The sequence below is a fragment of the Drosophila willistoni genome, chromosome 3R, assembly GCF_018902025.1.
Source record: "Drosophila willistoni isolate 14030-0811.24 chromosome 3R, UCI_dwil_1.1, whole genome shotgun sequence".
Lineage (NCBI taxonomy): Eukaryota > Metazoa > Arthropoda > Insecta > Diptera > Drosophilidae > Drosophila > Drosophila willistoni.
Genome location: NC_061086.1, coordinates 12,546,788 through 12,565,512, shown reverse-complemented (window position 1 = coordinate 12,565,512; position 18,725 = coordinate 12,546,788). Strand labels below are relative to the sequence as shown.

General features: G+C 37.2%; 2 protein-coding genes across 7 annotated transcripts in view; one reads left to right on the top strand and one right to left on the bottom strand.

Annotated features, from left to right (window-relative positions):
- Positions 1 to 16,793, bottom strand: part of LOC111519517 — a 43,365-nt gene extending 26,572 nt beyond the window's left edge. Inside the window, exons 1-2 of one of the 4 annotated variants that reach the window (XM_047011668.1) lie at positions 16,615 to 16,790; positions 15,474 to 16,558 (exon numbers count right to left, since the gene is read on the bottom strand). In XM_047011668.1, the coding sequence (XP_046867624.1) occupies positions 15,593 to 16,558; positions 16,615 to 16,650 (1,002 nt within the window). In that variant the 5' untranslated portion in view covers positions 16,651 to 16,790 and the 3' untranslated portion in view covers positions 15,474 to 15,592. Of the gene's footprint in view, positions 1 to 15,473; positions 16,559 to 16,614 lie in introns of those variants that run through there. The other 3 variants (XM_047011661.1, XM_047011667.1, XM_047011662.1) reach the window with 3 other exon arrangements.
- Positions 4,896 to 8,676, top strand: LOC26529392. 3 transcript variants are annotated; one of them, XM_047011657.1, is made up of 3 exons: positions 4,896 to 4,972; positions 5,029 to 5,450; positions 5,512 to 6,254. In XM_047011657.1, the coding sequence occupies exons 1-3, from the start codon at positions 4,937 to 4,939 to the stop codon at positions 6,215 to 6,217; spliced, it is 1,164 nt and encodes a 387-aa protein (XP_046867613.1). In that variant the 5' UTR covers positions 4,896 to 4,936; the 3' UTR covers positions 6,218 to 6,254. The 3 variants fall into 3 exon arrangements, with proteins under 3 accessions (XP_046867613.1, XP_046867608.1, XP_023036557.2); XM_047011652.1 differs by lacking the exons at positions 5,029 to 5,450; positions 5,512 to 6,254 and adding exons at positions 7,345 to 7,781; positions 7,843 to 8,676 and having other exon boundaries at positions 4,915 to 4,972; XM_023180789.2 differs by lacking the exons at positions 4,896 to 4,972; positions 5,029 to 5,450; positions 5,512 to 6,254 and adding exons at positions 7,265 to 7,288; positions 7,345 to 7,781; positions 7,843 to 8,676.
- Positions 16,794 to 18,725: the final 1,932 nt, after the last annotated feature.

The window sequence follows — 18,725 nt, the reverse complement described above, 5'->3', positions numbered from 1 at the left end:
TCTCTCTTTAGCTCACTCTGTCTATCTCTGTCTTGTTCTCTTTCAGTCATTTTGTGTTTTCTGTTTTCCTTTTTTGTGTGTTTTTCTCTCAAATGTAGTGGACTTACGCGTCAGTCATTTGCCTGAAGCGACAAGTAATTTTACTTGGCAAAATAAATTGCACAAAGTTTGTTCTGCTTTTTATCCTCATCAGCTTGTATGTGTGGGTACATTTGTGTATGTGTGTGTGAGTGTGTATTCTCTATTATATTGGTCACAATTCTAGCTACGTTTCGTATAATTCTGCCAGCGCTCGTAAGTATGCTACATATTTTTGCATTTTTTTCCCTTCGTAGAGATTGAATCAAATAAAAAAGTTTCTAATTTAGCTCTATAGAAGCCTGTTAATTTGAAAACAAAAAACCGAGAACCAATGTAATTCTAAATTCTATACAAAGTACAGCTTTGCATTTGAAATGAGAATAGAATAATGGCAAGGGGAAAAAATTATAAATCCATGAGAGTCAAAAGTCTCCAAGTTGCGTGCGATGAGTGACAAAACAAATAAACTTGCTACTTCTTTTCACCTGTAACCGTGTACCTGTACCTGCGCTGTCTGTTGTGTACACCTGAAGGTGCTTTCCATTTTGTATGCATAAGCAGCAGTCGCACACACATTATCTGGCAAAACAGACATTTTTCCATATTTCACACAACAAAAAGCAATGCCAGACACAACTTTTACCGCAACTTGCTGTGACATTTGCCTGTTTTTTTTCTTCGTTCTTTCGTTCGGTCTTAGCCTCCATCCATTCACCAACAAGAGAGCCCGCAATTTCAAATTTAATTCGCCATTTTCCAGGCCGAAGACAAAATCACCCACCAAGGCAACCACCCACATAGATACACACACACACCCATACACACACGTTCGCCATCTTGTGGTTTTCTTTGCTTTTTATTATTACATTTGCTGCTGCCTTCTTTTTGCCTTTCCTGCATAAAAATGTTGAAGTTCCTGAAGACATTTTACTTTGCAATTTCCTTACGAGTCGTTAAACATTTCCAGGCTATGCTGTGTGATAGAGACGGGGAAAGAGAGAGAGAGAGAGAAAGAGAAGGACAGACATAACGAGAATAAGAAAGAGACAGAATAAGATACAGAGTTGGGGAGAAAGAGCAAAAAGTTAACAAAACTAATTTAAAAATTCAAATTTTCTTTCCGTTTTTTATATGCATCGCAAACTGTGCATTTATATGGTTGACTAAGTGTGTGTGAGTGCTCTATATGTATATATGTGAGTACTGTCTGTATGTATGTGTGTGTGCTGTATGCTGTGTGTATTGCTTTCCTGTCTACCCCATTTTTTGACTTGGTAATTTGTATTCTTGTGGCTTTATTGTTGATCTTCTTGTTACATTTTATCTTGTGTGGATTTTCTGTTTCTCATTTTCCAGAATAAAATGTCGGCAAATTCTTTATAATTTACACACACCAACACACACACACATGTCGGAAAAAAGGAAAGTTGTTTTAAATTGAACTTCCTTTTATTTAGAAACAGTCTCCTCTACCCCCCACCCTCAATTTACATTTCACATTCATTCGAAAGCAAAGTCTTGTCAGAGAAATTTAATTACCCTTGTAATTTATGCAAACATTTTGGCAAATCTATCTAAGCACATGCTGTATGCAAATTTTGTGCTCATTAATATCAATCAAATGATTGATAACAACAACAACAACAAAGACAACAGCAACAATAACACTTTAATGCCCTTTATACCAGGAAACATCCCCCGTACAACTTTGATATTAATAAATCCTTTGACAATTGCTACATTAATGTCAATAAGCCGCACGCACAACAATATTCATGAGGCATTTACATTTGTTATCTCTATCCTTGTATCCCTGTATCTGTATCTGTATCTCATTTTCTCTGACTTAACCACAACCCCTTTTCATTTTTGTGGTTGATAAAGTGTCACAATATTTGACTCGTGGCTCCGTTTGGTGTTGGTGTTTGACACTTTTGCTGTGCCGACTGTTGTAAAATTTCATTTGACTTCATTTCCTCATGCAGTCTCTCCCCTTGCCCCTCTCCACTTCTCACACTCCACTCTCCTGCAATCTGTCAAAGTTTCCCTGATACACACTCTATTTTGTGGCCTGTCTCATCAATCAATTTGACTGAACAAACAAACAACTCATTGTCACTCCACTCAATGTTTGGCATAGCAAAAGTTAATGAAAATTCGCTTAAATTTAACTTTGATTTTTATTTTGATAATTTCATTTTTTTTTTCTCTTGTTGATTTTTCATTCACATACAATTCTCATCTATTAATCCAATTAAATTATTATTAACATTGAATAGGGATTCCCGGAGAGAAGGAAAATAACCCAATCTTCATTCGTTGAATTCAAAATATGAACTGATTTTATTTACTAAAGTACGGAGTTTATATAGGAAATCTTAGGCTCTAGGAGGTAACAATTGTTCTTAAGGAGATCTTATTCTAGTACAACTCACACCCACGCATTCGGGGGTTGAAAAATTATTATTATTTTGGGCACGGCATCGGCCACTTGACATCCTGCCGTCGTGATCATTTGGGTTAGTTTACAATTACAAGTGTTTTTCCCACAACGCGTGTGGCTGATTGTAATTCTAGTCATATGCTAGGTTAGTTGTTTGTGCCAAAGTACAGTTGTATTACATTTTCTTTAGTGCATCTGATTTGGTGAAGCCGCTTCAGATGAACACGATGTTTATTCTTAAACATTCTGCGAAGGGCAGCCAAATGGGACGTTTTGGAATTTATTTGTGTAGTATGTAATTAGTTTTTTATTTAAGCGACCTTTAAATTGTTAGAAAACCATGCTTTGCCTCCGCTCGCCTCTCCTTAAACTCGTTCGAACTCCGCTCGCCTCTCCGATCTGCTCCTGCGTCAACCTGGCACCATCCTTTTCGTCTCTGAAACTATGTTGTTGCTCTTCTGCTATCCTTTGTTGGCTAATTGCAACTGTTTCATTGCTCTGCTGCTGATCTTTGTTGCCTACTTGCAACTACATACAGCGTTTGCAACGATATTAGTGTACATACACACTGCCGAAATTACTACAGTTGCTCCACTAGCCAAACTGCCTTTAAGATCGGTTAAAAACTCTCCCGCCGCTGAAGATACTACAGTTGCTCCACTAGCCAAACTGCCTTTAAATTCAGACGCACGCATTTTTTATTTATTAAGCAATAATATTTTGCTTTAATTTTATACTCTGTCTCTTACCACTGGTGGGGGAAAACAAGAGTTTTTTATTTTGCTACCTTTATCTGATCTTATCATAAGAATTCAGACCTTAAGGAGCTGATTGAACCTCTGAGTCTCTTACCACTGGTGGGGGAAAACTACAGAGTTCTTTTTTATCGAAGGACCAAACATGATCCATCCGGCTCGAAGGACCAAACATGATCCATCCGGCTCGAAGGACCAAAATGATCCATCCGGCTCGAAGGACCAAAATGAATAGGGATTCCGGGAGAAGGAAAATAACCCAATCTTCATTCGTTGAATTCAAAATATGAACTGATTTTATTTACTAAAGTACGGAGTTTATATAGGAAATCTTAGGCTCTAGTAGGTAACAATTGTTCTTAAGTAGATCTTATTCTAGTACGACTCACCCCACGCATTCGGGGGTTGTAAAATTATTATTATTTTGGGCACGGCGTCGGCCACTTGACATCCTGCCGTTGTGATCGTTTGGGTTAGTTTACAATTACAAGTGTTTGTTCCCACAACATGTGTGGCTGATTGTATTTCTAGTCATATGCTAGGTTAGTTGTTTTGTGACAAAGTACAGTTGTATTATATTTTCTTTAGTGCATCTGATTTGGTGAAGCCGCTTCAGATGAACCCGATGTTTATTCTTAAACAAACATCTAATCTGGAAAATTGTCAGTTCAGTCTACAGTTCAATTACGTTGCCAATGAACATGCATAAATTATGAAATTTAATGATTTATATTCATAAACATGATTTCATTTCATATAATCATACATATAATGTTTGTAATCATACATTAAAGTTTCGTTTAAAGTCACGACTTATTTCAATATTTAAACCAATGATTCTTTTATTTTTATTTTCGTTTCAAGTACCAAATCAATTCGTGATCCACAAAATACAAATTCACTCAACAACTTTTATAAATTTTGCGTATTTTTTTAGTTATTGCAAGACCGTCTTAAGAATTTAACATAATAAATAACCAGAGGGCCGGGGCTAACTTCAACCGCCACAAAGTTTGTATACCCTTGCAACTTTTTTGGTAACTCTTTCCTTACCTACAGCCATCAAAGTGGAAAACCCTTTTTATCTAAAAAGTCTAATGTTTGCAAAAGAACGGCCTAAAATCTTAGTATAGGAAATACTGAAGTTATTGATCGAAGTCACTGTTTTCTATAGATCGTTCCTTTGGGACTATATGATATAGTCGTCCAATCTTAGTTGAATTCCGCACAGTCATTAATAGTTATATTAAACTGAGAAATATAGAAAGAAACGAAGTTATTGACAAAAGTCACTGTTTTCGACCGATCGTCGAAAAATAAAACAGGATTTAGTCATTGGGTTCTATTCAATAATCTCTTAATTTTTCAACTATTTTAACGAAAATTCTTAATAATTCACTTATTAAAAAGAAACAGAAAGATTTGGCATTTGCATACTACTCAGTTTATTTTCGAAAGTATCTAGTACTTTCAGATAGACGAAGTCAATTCACACTTTTTGAGATCCAAGAAGGCCTGGGATGTTTGTAAAATTCGACCTGGTCAAGGGGGTACAGTACTTGAATCATTCTAATTCGTGAACTCATACAGTCAACATCAAAAATAAAACAAAAAGTTTACTTCTGAAAATCAAAAAAAAAAAAACAAAAGTGAAAACATGTTGACTGTTCAATTGATCATGCAATCCGGAAAGGTTAGTAAACGTGAGGACATTACTTTTCATAATCGTGACCAAGTGTTCTTTTCCAGCCATTGGTTATGAAGCTCCCAATCTCAGCTACCGTATACGAGCTAAAGATAGAGCTTCAAAATCTGCTCGATATTCAGCCGAAAACATTGGAGATTTCTGCATCTGATGTAACGTGTGCCGATTCAGATCTTTTAGTAGAAGTTGCTGGTCTTGCCAACAACAAACAAATTAAGCCGGTTGTGTCTTGCTATGAAGGCAACAATTTTGTGGGCTTGATACTATTTTCCCTTGGGGGCGAGGATTTCGCCGATCCATTAGTCGATAATTCGGTGTCAGACTCAAGTATCGAAGGAAGTGAATCTTCCGTCATTGAGCTATCCTCGGGATCTAGTGGCGAATCCGTCCAGCCAACCACTATTGATTGCAAGCGAGGTATTAAACGGAAAGCCCAAGGACATGAAATAACCATAGAGACTAAACGGTAAGTATTAGGAATAGGAAATCAAAATTCAGTGACTGAATATTCCGTCTTTTGAAAATAGGATCAAATATGTTCTCGAATCCAGTGAGGAGAGTCTAGAAAACCCCTCGTATGGAGATATGCAGGAGGCATGCGATATGGGAGGCTGCGGAATAAAGTCCCGACCACGCCCGGTTAAATCTGAAATCGAAATGGAACCTGATGTTATAAATGGTCAGCGGCCCCCGTACGTTAACATTCTCCCAGAAAACAGGCCGTTTGTCGTGGTTATATCTTCCTCAGAATGTGAGAAAAATTTTTGCGACCTGTTGGAAGAGTTCTTTGGAATTTTTAAGGATTTCAGAAATGTTCGCTGTTTGGATTTCAATGAGGTGACTCCAGACACTGAGTATAATGGGCGACTTTACATTGCAGCGGCCAATGAGGATACGATGGACTGGGTGGCGGGCAACGTATGCTCCATGGAGACATATCAGGCCACCAGTCTCATAGACTTCCTACACCTGACACCGGCCAGAGTTACGTGGCCAAAGGTCGAGAAGTGTTTGGAGTCAATTTTCGAGCTTCTGGAACAGCAGAATGCTGATATTACGACGGATAAGTGGGCTGTGGTGAGCCGCGAAGATGCACCCCCCATAGTGACAGATATTTGTCCCAACGAACAGGTTGAAATCTGGATGGATGCAGATAGTGTGGACACCATCAAGGAAAGATGCAACAGCCTCAAATTTTGTTTTTGGGTTATCAAATTTGAGTTCTGCGATTAGAATAGGCCTTTATATTTTTATTTTATGCAATATATATTTTGAAATGTTAAAAAAAGGTTACAATTGCGGCAGTCTCATTTGTCTGCCGATTATTCTGACTGGCAACGGTCAAACGATAGTTTATCGTAATAGAAAAATATTGTTGCTTTACTAACGAAACGTTGGTGGATTTTGTCATCAAAGTTTATTATGCCAAAAGTATCCATGTCCTTGTTTCACATCTACTTTGTATCGGCATTCTTTTGACTTGGTTAAGGCTGGAACAGGAATACGTAAACAGGGATAAACAAAACTTCCCAATAATCAATATTGCACGATCTAAAATATTACGTTTCGAATTAAATCCATATATAAACCAGAGGGATGGGGCAAACTTCGACCGCGTCAAAGTTTGTATACCCTTGCAACTTTTTTGGTAACTCTTTCCTTACCTACAGCCATCAAAGTGGAAAACCGTTTTATCTAAAAAGTCTAATGTTTGCAAAACAACGGTTTAAAATCTTAGTATAGGAAATACTGAAGTTATTGATCGAAGTCACTGTTTTCTATAGATCGTTCCTTTGGGACTATATGATATAGTCGTCCAATCTTAGTTGAATTCCGCACAGTCATTAATAGTTATATTAAACTGAGAAATATAGAAAGAAACGAAGTTATTGACAAAAGTCACTGTTTTCGACCGATCGTCGAAAAATAAAACAGGATTTAGTCATTGGGTTCTATTCAATAATCTCTTAATTTTTCAACTATTTTAACGAAAATTCTTAATAATTCACTTATTAAAAAGAAACAGAAAGATTTGGCATTTGCATACTACTCAGTTTATTTTCGAAAGTATCTAGTACTTTCAGATAGACGAAGTCAATTCACACTTTTTGAGATCCAAGAAGGCCTGGGATGTTTGTAAAATTCGACCTGGTCAAGGGGGTACAGTACTTGAATCATTCTAATTCGTAAACTCATACAGTCAACATCAAAAATAAAACAAAAAGTTTACTTCTGAAAATCAAAAAAGAGAAAAACAAAAGTGAAAACATGTTGACTGTTCAATTGATCATGCAATCCGGAAAGGTTAGTAAACGTGAGGATATAACTTTTCATAATCGTGACCAAGTGTTCTTTTCCAGCCATTGGTTATGAAGCTCCCAATCTCAGCTACCGTACACGAGCTAAAGACTGAGCTTCAGAGCCTTCTCGATATTCAGGTGGAAACATTGGAGATTTGTGCTTCTGATGTAACGTGGTCCGATTCAGATCTATTAACAGAAGTTGCTGGTCTAGGCAAAACCAAACAAATTAAGCCGGTTGTGTCTTGCTATGAAGGCAACAATTTTGTGGGCTTGATACTATTCTCTCTTCAAGCCGAGGATATTGCGGTTCCATTGGTCGATAATTCGGTGTCAGACCCAAGTATTGACGTTGTGTCGCTCGAAGGAAGTGAATCTTCCGGCAGTGAGCTATCCTCGGGATCTAGTGGCGAATCCGTCCAGCCATCCACTATTGGTTGCAAGCGAGTTATTAAACGAAAAGCCCAAGAGCATGAAATAACCATAGAGACTAAACGGTAAGTATTAGGAATAGGAAATCAAAATTCAGTGACTGAATATTCAGTCTTTTGAAAATAGGATCAAATATGTTCTCGAATCCAGTGAGGAGAGTCTAGAAAACCCCTCGTATGGAGATATGCAGGAGGCATGCGGTATGGGAGGGTGCGGAATAAAGTCCCGACCATGCTCGGTTAAATCTGAGATGGAAATGGAACCTGATGTTATGAATGGTCAGCGGCCCCCGTACGTTAACATTCTCCCAGAAAACAGGCCGTTTGTCGTGGTTATATCTTCCTCAGAATGTGAGAAAAACTTCTGCGATTTGTTGGAAGAGTTCTTTGGGATTTTTTTGGACTTCAGAAATGTTCGCTGCTTGGATTTCAATGGATTTCATGAGGTGACTCCGGTGATCGAATACAATGAACGGCTTTACATTGCAGCGGCAAACGAGGATACGATGGACTGGGTGGGGCGCAACGTATGCTCCATGGAGACATATCAGGCCACCAGTCTTATAGACTTTCTACACTTGACACCGGTCAGAGTTACATGGCCAAAGGTCGAGAAGTGTTTGGAGTCAATTTTCGAGCTTCTGGAACTACAGAATGCTGATATTACGACGGAGAAGTGGGCCGTGGTGAGCCGCGAAGATGCACCCCCCATAGTGACGAATATTTGCCCCAATGAACAGGTTGAGATCTGGATAGATGCTGAGAGTGTAAATATCATCAAGGGGAGATGCAATCAACTTAAACTATCTTTTTGGATTATCAAGTTTGAGTTCTGCGACTAGATGCTTATATATTTTTATTTAGTGCAATTTATATTTTGAAACGTTAAAAAAAAGGTTACGGTCAAACGATAGTTTATCGTAATAGAAAAATAATAAAACATAACAATTTATGGACGCAACTTTTTTGGTAACTTTCCTTACCTATAGCCAATCAAAGTCATCAAAGTGGGAAACGTTTTATCTAAAAAGGCGAAAGAACGGCCTTTAACCTTAGCATAGGAAATAACGAAGTTATTGATCAAAGTCACTGTACTTTACTCGGGTCGGAAATTTCCATATTTTATGTTATAGTAACTTGTGATAAAAAAAAAATTAAACAAGTATTTCAAAAGAAAAAGAAGTACTAACTTACTTGATTTAAAATTTGATTGGAAAGATAGAAAATAAATTGCACAGAGGTAGCATAGATTCCGAAGAAAATTACAAGCTCTTTCAAGTGTTATTACTTAACTTACGAAAAAGTTTTATCCCAACAAGTCATAAGTTCATTTATCTGAACCGTAGTATAAGCTCATCAAAGGGCTTCAGTAGATAGTTGTAACAGGGGAGAAACCTGTCCCTCATTATTCTCACTCCTAGATATGTGGTATATGTTTCCCTTTATGACTTTGCAAATACTTTGTGCATATGTTTAACAAATTTACAACAATTAAGCCATCAGTTGACTGACTGCACACGCAATTGTAATTATCAAATTAGCCTCAATTCGAGAAAACAAATAAATGAAGTTTTTTTTTAAATTCCAAGTATATCTATATACAATATAAATATGATAATTGTAGACATTGGTATGATTGGTTACCTATAATTAAGTTGCTTGTGACTAACTGGAGGCAATGGCAGTCAGTGGCTGTGTCCTCTGACAGGCGCATAGGCTTGTTGTCAGTTTAATTAATATGTTTGCATTGCAAGATGCAATGGAATTATATTTTGTATGTGTCCAGGCACACCCAAAAGTGGTCATTCTCTCTCTCTCTCTCTGAAAATGCACTTAATTTTCCAGTGATATGAGAGGTACACCCTGGACTACTCCTAATGCATGTGTGCCTGCTTCTAGACCGTCATAGCTTATTAAACACACACAGCCAGTTGCCAGTCAAATCCTCCCTCGTTTACCTGAGTTTTCCCCAAATAAAAAAACACAAAACACAAAAGACTAAAAGGAAACAGAAACATATTTATGCGGTTTGAAGCATTCGTGACGTTTTTATAGTTTAATTAAATTGCTCTAATTTCGTAAGTTATAAAACTGGCCACGAGTTTGGCACTCTCCATCTATTCATCAAGCGTTCATCGGTCAATGAACCAAAGGACGACTCAAAAAACTCAAAAAAGGACGACACACATGCGTGTTAATCTCTAATTTGCTAGACGATCATTGTCATTGGCTTGGACTGAACTGACTTTTACCATATACATATTCATCAGCCATATGGGGGCAAAATGTCGGCGGGACACAGCGGGAGGAAACAGTTAAGAGAACCTTTTTAATTGCCAAAACTCGGCATGTTTCGAATTTTTGGTATCTAAAGTTGTTTTTCTCATTTTAATGGTGCTATTTTCATTAGGCAAATGTATGTTCTCTTCTTTATTTTTTTTTTTTCGTATTTTTTTCAGGCCTTTTTAGATAAAAAATGTTTCTTTTTGGTGTGTGTGTGTGTGTGTGCTACTCATTAGCATATAAACTGTTTGTATTGGGTTATGGCAACGAAACGAAACAAAAATTATCCTCTCACTCTCTGTCTCTCTCTCTCTCTCTCTCATTCTAGCATAAATAATACAATACAAACATTTTATATTGCATATTCATCATTTTAATTGCTTGTTTTCCGTACTAAGTAACTCGATAAGGCTTTTAGGGTTATTAAATAATATCATGTGGTGGCTTCTGTCCTTAAAATATACCAAATAAAAACTAAACTGTGACTCCAATAACACACAAAAAATTCTTCACAAAACTCTTCAATAATGGAAAACAATTGATGTAGAAAAATGCACAGTGAATGAATCATGGATCAGACTGGCAAGGACCAAAGGGCCGACTTGAGTGGGAGGTATATGATTACTTTTTTGTGTTTTTTGTGTGCTTTATGCTTTTGTCTTTTGTTTTAGACATAAAGAGGCAGAGAAATTACTTTGCCATCGAGTGAATGGATATGAATAAAAAAGTGATCAATGCAATGAAAATGATTGTCTGTGCATTGTAGCATATCACGGCTTTACAATTGAGTGCACAAAGTAATACAAAACAAGATGAATGAAACGTTCAAAGGATGCAACACTTTAATAAAACAACAGCAACAACAACAACAACAACCACCAAGTCTATTGATGGCAAACAATTTCGGATACGTACTCAAAGATTGCATTTGAATCCTGTTGCCAAGTATCCATTTCGTTTCAATTTAGAGGCCAACAGCAATTGCAGCATCGACAGACGCAGTTGCATCTTGGCCTACAGCCACATATTGGTTGGCTTTCATCGGTTACGACTCCTCCACAATCCGTTGGCGGACTTTGTCTCGGCCTGCAGCACCTACAGCAGTTGCAGCAAGGCGTTCCCTCGGGATCGCATGGATTCACACACGGCTGGCTCAGGCAACTGGACACTGCCACAGTGACCAGGATAAACAATTTCAGGCTAAACATGGCAATCCAATCGAATTCAGCTCAAGTGTCAGTCAAAACAGCCGTTGCAGTTGCTCGGCCAAGACATTTTATACAACAATTAGCATTGTTTGACCAGTTGATAATTTGGGTTCATCGATAGCAGATAAATTTTATAAGTAAATACTTAACCTTTTGCTATAGCGAGCGCAAATATTTGCACTTGTCGAATTGAGTTGTTTATTTGTGGATTTCATTGTTCGTAGCCAAGTTATTGACTTGACTTGAAGTTCACAATATATTTATTACGATACGATTTATCGGTATTGTAGGCTTCGCCAGCTTTTTTCGCTTCATTTAGTTGGCAATGTAATTCCCAACTAGTTTTAGCGTTGAAGACATGGTATGGCTATTGCAATTCTGGAGTTCTTTAGCAAAGTCTGCTGATGATAGAACTTGGTAGTTCTTGAAATAGCTATACAGACAACCTGCTCACCTTTTTGTGTGTTACCTTTGAAATAATCTTCTTTTGTAAGATTGACCTCGAGCCGGTTTAAATTCAATTTAAATTTCAATAGGTCGCAATCTCTAACCAGATAACACTAACGGAAGGCACGCCGTTATTTTTGGAATTTTATTCCAAAAAAACCCTTTTTCTATATGGTACAATATACCGTGTATAAAAAGAAACAGGTCTTGAATTTAGTTTGTTAAGGGCGAAGCTCTTACACTAATATTTCATAGCGCCTAAGGGTAATGCACAAAAGGTGGTCTTCGGTATTGTAGGCTTCGCCAGCTTTTTTCGCTTCATTTAGTTGGCAATGTAATTCCCAACTAGTTTTAGCGTTGAAGACATGGTATGGCTATTGCAATTCTGGAGTTCTTTAGCAAAGTCTGCTGATGATAGAACTTGGTAGTTCTTGAAATAGCTATACAGACAACCTGCTCACCTTTTTGTGTGTTACCTTTGAAATAATCTTCTTTTGTAAGATTGACCTCGAGCCGGTTTAAATTCAATTTAAATTTCAATAGGTCGCAATCTCTAACCAGATAACACTAACGGAAGGCACGCCGTTATTTTTGGAATTTTATTCCAAAAAAACCCTTTTTCTATATGGTACAATATACCGTGTATAAAAAGAAACAGGTCTTGAATTTAGTTTGTTAAGGGCGAAGCTCTTACACTAATATTTCATAGCGCCTAAGGGTAATGCACAAAAGGTGGTCTTCGGTATTGTAGGCTTCGCCAGCTTTTTTCGCTTCATTTAGTTGGCAATGTAATTCCCAACTAGTTTTAGCGTTGAAGACATGGTATGGCTATTGCAATTCTGGAGTTCTTTAGCAAAGTCTGCTGATGATAGAACTTGGTAGTTCTTGAAATAGCTATACAGACAACCTGCTCACCTTTTTGTGTGTTACCTTTGAAATAATCTTCTTTTGTAAGATTGACCTCGAGCCGGTTTAAATTCAATTTAAATTTCAATAGGTCGCAATCTCTAACCAGATAACACTAACGGAAGGCACGCCGTTATTTTTGGAATTTTATTCCAAAAAAACCCTTTTTCTATATGGTACAATATACCGTGTATAAAAAGAAACAGGTCTTGAATTTAGTTTGTTAAGGGCGAAGCTCTTACACTAATATTTCATAGCGCCTAAGGGTAATGCACAAAAGGTGGTCTTCGGTATTGTAGGCTTCGCCAGCTTTTTTCGCTTCATTTAGTTGGCAATGTAATTCCCAACTAGTTTTAGCGTTGAAGACATGGTATGGCTATTGCAATTCTGGAGTTCTTTAGCAAAGTCTGCTGATGATAGAACTTGGTAGTTCTTGAAATAGCTATACAGACAACCTGCTCACCTTTTTGTGTGTTACCTTTGAAATAATCTTCTTTTGTAAGATTGACCTCGAGCCGGTTTAAATTCAATTTAAATTTCAATAGGTCGCAATCTCTAACCAGATAACACTAACGGAAGGCACGCCGTTATTTTTGGAATTTTATTCCAAAAAAACCCTTTTTCTATATGGTACAATATACCGTGTATAAAAAGAAACAGGTCTTGAATTTAGTTTGTTAAGGGCGAAGCTCTTACACTAATATTTCATAGCGCCTAAGGGTAATGCACAAAAGGTGGTCTTCGGTATTGTAGGCTTCGCCAGCTTTTTTCGCTTCATTTAGTTGGCAATGTAATTCCCAACTAGTTTTAGCGTTGAAGACATGGTATGGCTATTGCAATTCTGGAGTTCTTTAGCAAAGTCTGCTGATGATAGAACTTGGTAGTTCTTGAAATAGCTATACAGACAACCTGCTCACCTTTTTGTGTGTTACCTTTGAAATAATCTTCTTTTGTAAGATTGACCTCGAGCCGGTTTAAATTCAATTTAAATTTCAATAGGTCGCAATCTCTAACCAGATAACACTAACGGAAGGCACGCCGTTATTTTTGGAATTTTATTCCAAAAAAACCCTTTTTCTATATGGTACAATATACCGTGTATAAAAAGAAACAGGTCTTGAATTTAGTTTGTTAAGGGCGAAGCTCTTACACTAATATTTCATAGCGCCTAAGGGTAATGCACAAAAGGTGGTCTTCGGTATTGTAGGCTTCGCCAGCTTTTTTCGCTTCATTTAGTTGGCAATGTAATTCCCAACTAGTTTTAGCGTTGAAGACATGGTATGGCTATTGCAATTCTGGAGTTCTTTAGCAAAGTCTGCTGATGATAGAACTTGGTAGTTCTTGAAATAGCTATACAGACAACCTGCTCACCTTTTTGTGTGTTACCTTTGAAATAATCTTCTTTTGTAAGATTGACCTCGAGCCGGTTTAAATTCAATTTAAATTTCAATAGGTCGCAATCTCTAACCAGATAACACTAACGGAAGGCACGCCGTTATTTTTGGAATTTTATTCCAAAAAAACCCTTTTTCTATATGGTACAATATACCGTGTATAAAAAGAAACAGGTCTTGAATTTAGTTTGTTAAGGGCGAAGCTCTTACACTAATATTTCATAGCGCCTAAGGGTAATGCACAAAAGGTGGTCTTCGGTATTGTAGGCTTCGCCAGCTTTTTTCGCTTCATTTAGTTGGCAATGTAATTCCCAACTAGTTTTAGCGTTGAAGACATGGTATGGCTATTGCAATTCTGGAGTTCTTTAGCAAAGTCTGCTGATGATAGAACTTGGTAGTTCTTGAAATAGCTATACAGACAACCTGCTCACCTTTTTGTGTGTTACCTTTGAAATAATCTTCTTTTGTAAGATTGACCTCGAGCCGGTTTAAATTCAATTTAAATTTCAATAGGTCGCAATCTCTAACCAGATAACACTAACGGAAGGCACGCCGTTATTTTTGGAATTTTATTCCAAAAAAACCCTTTTTCTATATGGTACAATATACCGTGTATAAAAAGAAACAGGTCTTGAATTTAGTTTGTTAAGGGCGAAGCTCTTACACTAATATTTCATAGCGCCTAAGGGTAATGCACAAAAGGTGGTCTTCGGTATTGTAGGCTTCGCCAGCTTTTTTCGCTTCATTTAGTTGGCAATGTAATTCCCAACTAGTTTTAGCGTTGAAGACATGGTATGGCTATTGCAATTCTGGAGTTCTTTAGCAAAGTCTGCTGATGATAGAACTTGGTAGTTCTTGAAATAGCTATACAGACAACCTGCTCACCTTTTTGTGTGTTACCTTTGAAATAATCTTCTTTTGTAAGATTGACCTCGAGCCGGTTTAAATTCAATTTATTACGAAAATTAATTCATTATACATTGAAACTTGAATGCTATAAAGCATATATCAGAAATTTTAAGATGAGCATTCTGTTGGCTTTATAAGAAGTGGACTGAAATATTAAATATAAAATCTAAATCTCTATATTTTCATACCATACACCCATAGGGTGAAATGGTATATTAAAGTCGCCAAAATGTATGTAATAGGCAGAAGGAAGCTTCTCCCCATAAAGTATATATCTTATTGATCAGCATCAACAGCCGAGACGATCTAGTCATGTCCGTCTGTCCGTCTGGATCGACGGGATCTCCACCTAGACCGTAAGAGCCAAAGAGCTGAAAGGCTGCATGTAGGCTTGTATATAGTGTAAAGGTTGTACATCTCGGATACAGCCGGATCGGACCACTATATCATATAGCTCCCATAGGAACAATCGGTGGTAAACAGTGACTTTGATCAATAACTTCGTTATTTCCTATGCTAAGGTTAAAGGCCGTTCTTTCGCCTTTTTAGATAAAACGTTTCCCACTTTGATGACTTTGATTGGCTATAGGTAAGGAAAGTTACCAAAAAAGTTGCGTCCATAAATTGTTATGTTTTATTATTTTTCTATTACGATAAACTATCGTTTGACCGTAACCTTTTTTTTAATATTTCAAAATACAAATTGCATCAAATAAAAATATATAAGCATCTAGTCGCAGAACTCAAACTTGATAACCCAAAAACAAAATTTGAGACTGTTGCATCTTTCCTTGATGATGTCGATACTCTCACCATCCATCCAGATTTCAACCTGTTCGTTGGAACAAATATCTGTCACTATAGGGGGTGCATCTTTGCGGCTCACCACAGCCCACTTATCCGTCGTAATATTAGCATTCTGCTGTTCCAGAAGCTCGAAAATTGACTCCAAACACTTCTCGACCTTTGGCCATGTAACTCTGACCGCTGTTAAATGGAGGAAGTCTATAAGACTGGTGGCCTGATACGACTCCATGGCGCATACGTTGCGCCCCACCCAGTCCATCGAATCCTCGTTGGCCGCTGCAATGTAAAGCCGCCCATTGTATTCGATAACCGGAGTCACCTCATTGAAATCCAAGCAGCGAACTTTTCTGAAATCCTTAAAAATCCCAAAGAACTCTTCCAACAGGTCGCAAAAATTTTTCTCACATTCTGAGGAAGATATAACCACGACAAACGGCCTGTTTTCTGGGAGAATGTTAACGTACGGGGGCCGCTGACCATTCATAACATCAGGTTCCATTTCCATCTCAGATTTAACCGAGCATGGTCGGGACTTTATTCCGCACCCTCCCATACCGCATGCCTCCTGCATATCTCCATACGAGGGGCTTTCTACACTCTCCTCACTCGATTCTAGAACCGAATTATCGACCAATGGAACCGCAATATCCTCGGCTTGAAGAGAGAATAGTATTAAGCCCACAAAATTGTTGCCTTCATAGCAAGACACAACCGGCTTAATTTGTTTGTTGTTGGCAAGACCAGCAACTTCTACTAAAAGATCTGAATCGGCACACGTTACATCAGATGCAGAAATCTCCAATGTTTTCGGCTGAATATCGAGCAGATTTTGAAGCTCTATCTTTAGCTCGTATACGGTAGCTGAGATTGGGAGCTTTATAACCAATGGCTGGAAAAGAACACTTGGTCAGAGCTATGAAAAGTTATATCCTCACGTTTACTAACCTTTCCGGATTGCATGATCAATTGAACAGTCAACATGTTTTCACTTTTGTTTTTCTCTTTTTTGATTTTCAGAAGTAAACTTTTTGTTTTATTTTTGATGTTGACTGTATGAGTTCACGAATTAGAATGATTCAAGTACTGTACCCCCTTGACCAGGTCGAATTTTACAAACATCCCAGGCCTTCTTGGATCTCAAAAAAATTGCCTCCGTCTAGCTGAGAGTACTAGATACTTTCGAAAATAAACTGAGCAGTTTGCAATTGCCAAATCTTTCTGTCTCTTTTTAATAAGTGAATTATTAGGAATTTTCGTTAAAATAGTTGAAAAACTAAGAGATTATTGAATAGAACCCAAGTAAATTTGTTACTTTCTACGCAAATGTCATAAAAATTTGTTATTTCTCAGTTTAATATAACCATTAATGAGTGTGCCGAATTAAACTAAGATCAGGCGACTATATCATATAGCTCCCATAGGAACAATCGGCAGTAAACAGTCGAACAGTTCGATCAATAACTTCGTTATTTCCTATACTAAGATTTTAGGCCGTTCTTTCGCAAACATTAGACTTTTTAGATAAAAAGGGTTTTCCACTTTGATGGCTGTAGGTAAGGAAAGAGTTACCAAAAAAGTTTTAAGGGTATACAAACTTTGACGCGGTCGAAGTTTGCCCCATCCCTCTGGTTTTTTATGTGGATTTGTTAAGTATGTCTGCAGTATTCCTTATTTAACATTTTTAATAAGCCAATTTCCGGCAGAGTATTCCAACAAATATCTCTTACAGCTTTTAAACTCTCGAAATTAAATCTAATATTCATTCTTTCATTTATTTACTCACACAATACAAACACACATAGTCGTTTTTATTATAAATAAAGAAAAGTATTTTCCAGTAAGATAGATATTCTAATTATATAATTTATAAAATAACTATATAGCTCATGGAAATAATCAAATGAAATTCACTAATTGCAGTCATTAATACTAATCGATCTACCTAACTTTAGTAAATAATATAAAGCAAAGTATAAACAGCCAAATTAAAGGTAAAATCATTATAAATTTTATAATAAATATAGCAAAAAGTAATCAGATGATAAATTGACTTAAACGACGTATCTTCAAAAAAAACATTTGGGATCAAGTTTTGATAAATTTTCTTTCCTTGACCAATGAATCATATGTATATACCACTTGATTTGGTTTGAAGCATGTCCTTTTTTTTTGTTAATATATTCATATGCTGGTGGCAATTATGAGTTGAGGACTCTTTTATGCAGCATGCAGAAACCGGTTTGATGGAAATGCATAGAAAAACCACATAAAATGTAAGTATGACACCTTTTTCTATTTTTGGGTTTGTTTTTGTATATATTTTTGTCTGCTTTGGCTCCTTTGTGTGCGGTGTCGTTAAATAATTACATGCAGTTGGCATTAGCTCATTAGAAGGATGCCGCAGAATAAACAGAAGCCAAAACAACTCAATTAACCCCTTTTTTTCGAAAAGCGAAACCAGGTTGACGACTGCTTAGTATGTATGTGTGTATGTACACACACACACATATACGAGGATAATAAAATAAAATAATAAACAAAAAGTGTCATCATTTTACAACTGAAGCTGAAGCTGCTAAGAGCAGGGGCAAATCCAGACGGATTTCGCATGTAATTACTTCAATTAAACCATCTGTGACAATTGCCGCAGCCGAACATGAAATTCAACTTTACTTTTGAAATTCCCAATTGAGTTGAGGCGCATTATCCTGGCAAACAAGGGCCCAAGTAGCAAGTAGTCAAAACGAGCTGCTGATGCCACGGCAACCAACCACCTCCCCTCTCACACTCCTTCTGGGAGCGGTACGCCAAGTCAACGGAAATTTTTACCTTTACCTTTACCATTTGTGGCGGATGCTCACGTTGTTTTAATGGGGTGACATTTATGGCACTTTATCAACTCAAAAGTCAATAATGCCAACCAAGTATCTTAAATGTGGCTTATGACGAAAAAGGAAAAACCCACGCACACACACGCACACGCACACACACAAACACATACATTCATCCACCCATATAAGAGAAAAAGGAAAAGACCAACAACAACGAGAGGACAG

What these genes read in the sequence shown, in the direction of transcription:
- LOC26529392 (XM_047011652.1), top strand. Translation starts at nt 4,937, where the DNA reads ATGTTGACTGTTCAATTGATCATGCAATCCGGAAAG. An exon ending in TGATCATGCAATCCGGAAAG is followed by an intron (nt 4,973 to 7,344) that starts GTTAGTAAACGT and finishes GTTCTTTTCCAG; the next exon opens with CCATTGGTTATGAAGCTCCC. An exon ending in ATAACCATAGAGACTAAACG is followed by an intron (nt 7,782 to 7,842) that starts GTAAGTATTAGG and finishes TTTTGAAAATAG; the next exon opens with GATCAAATATGTTCTCGAAT.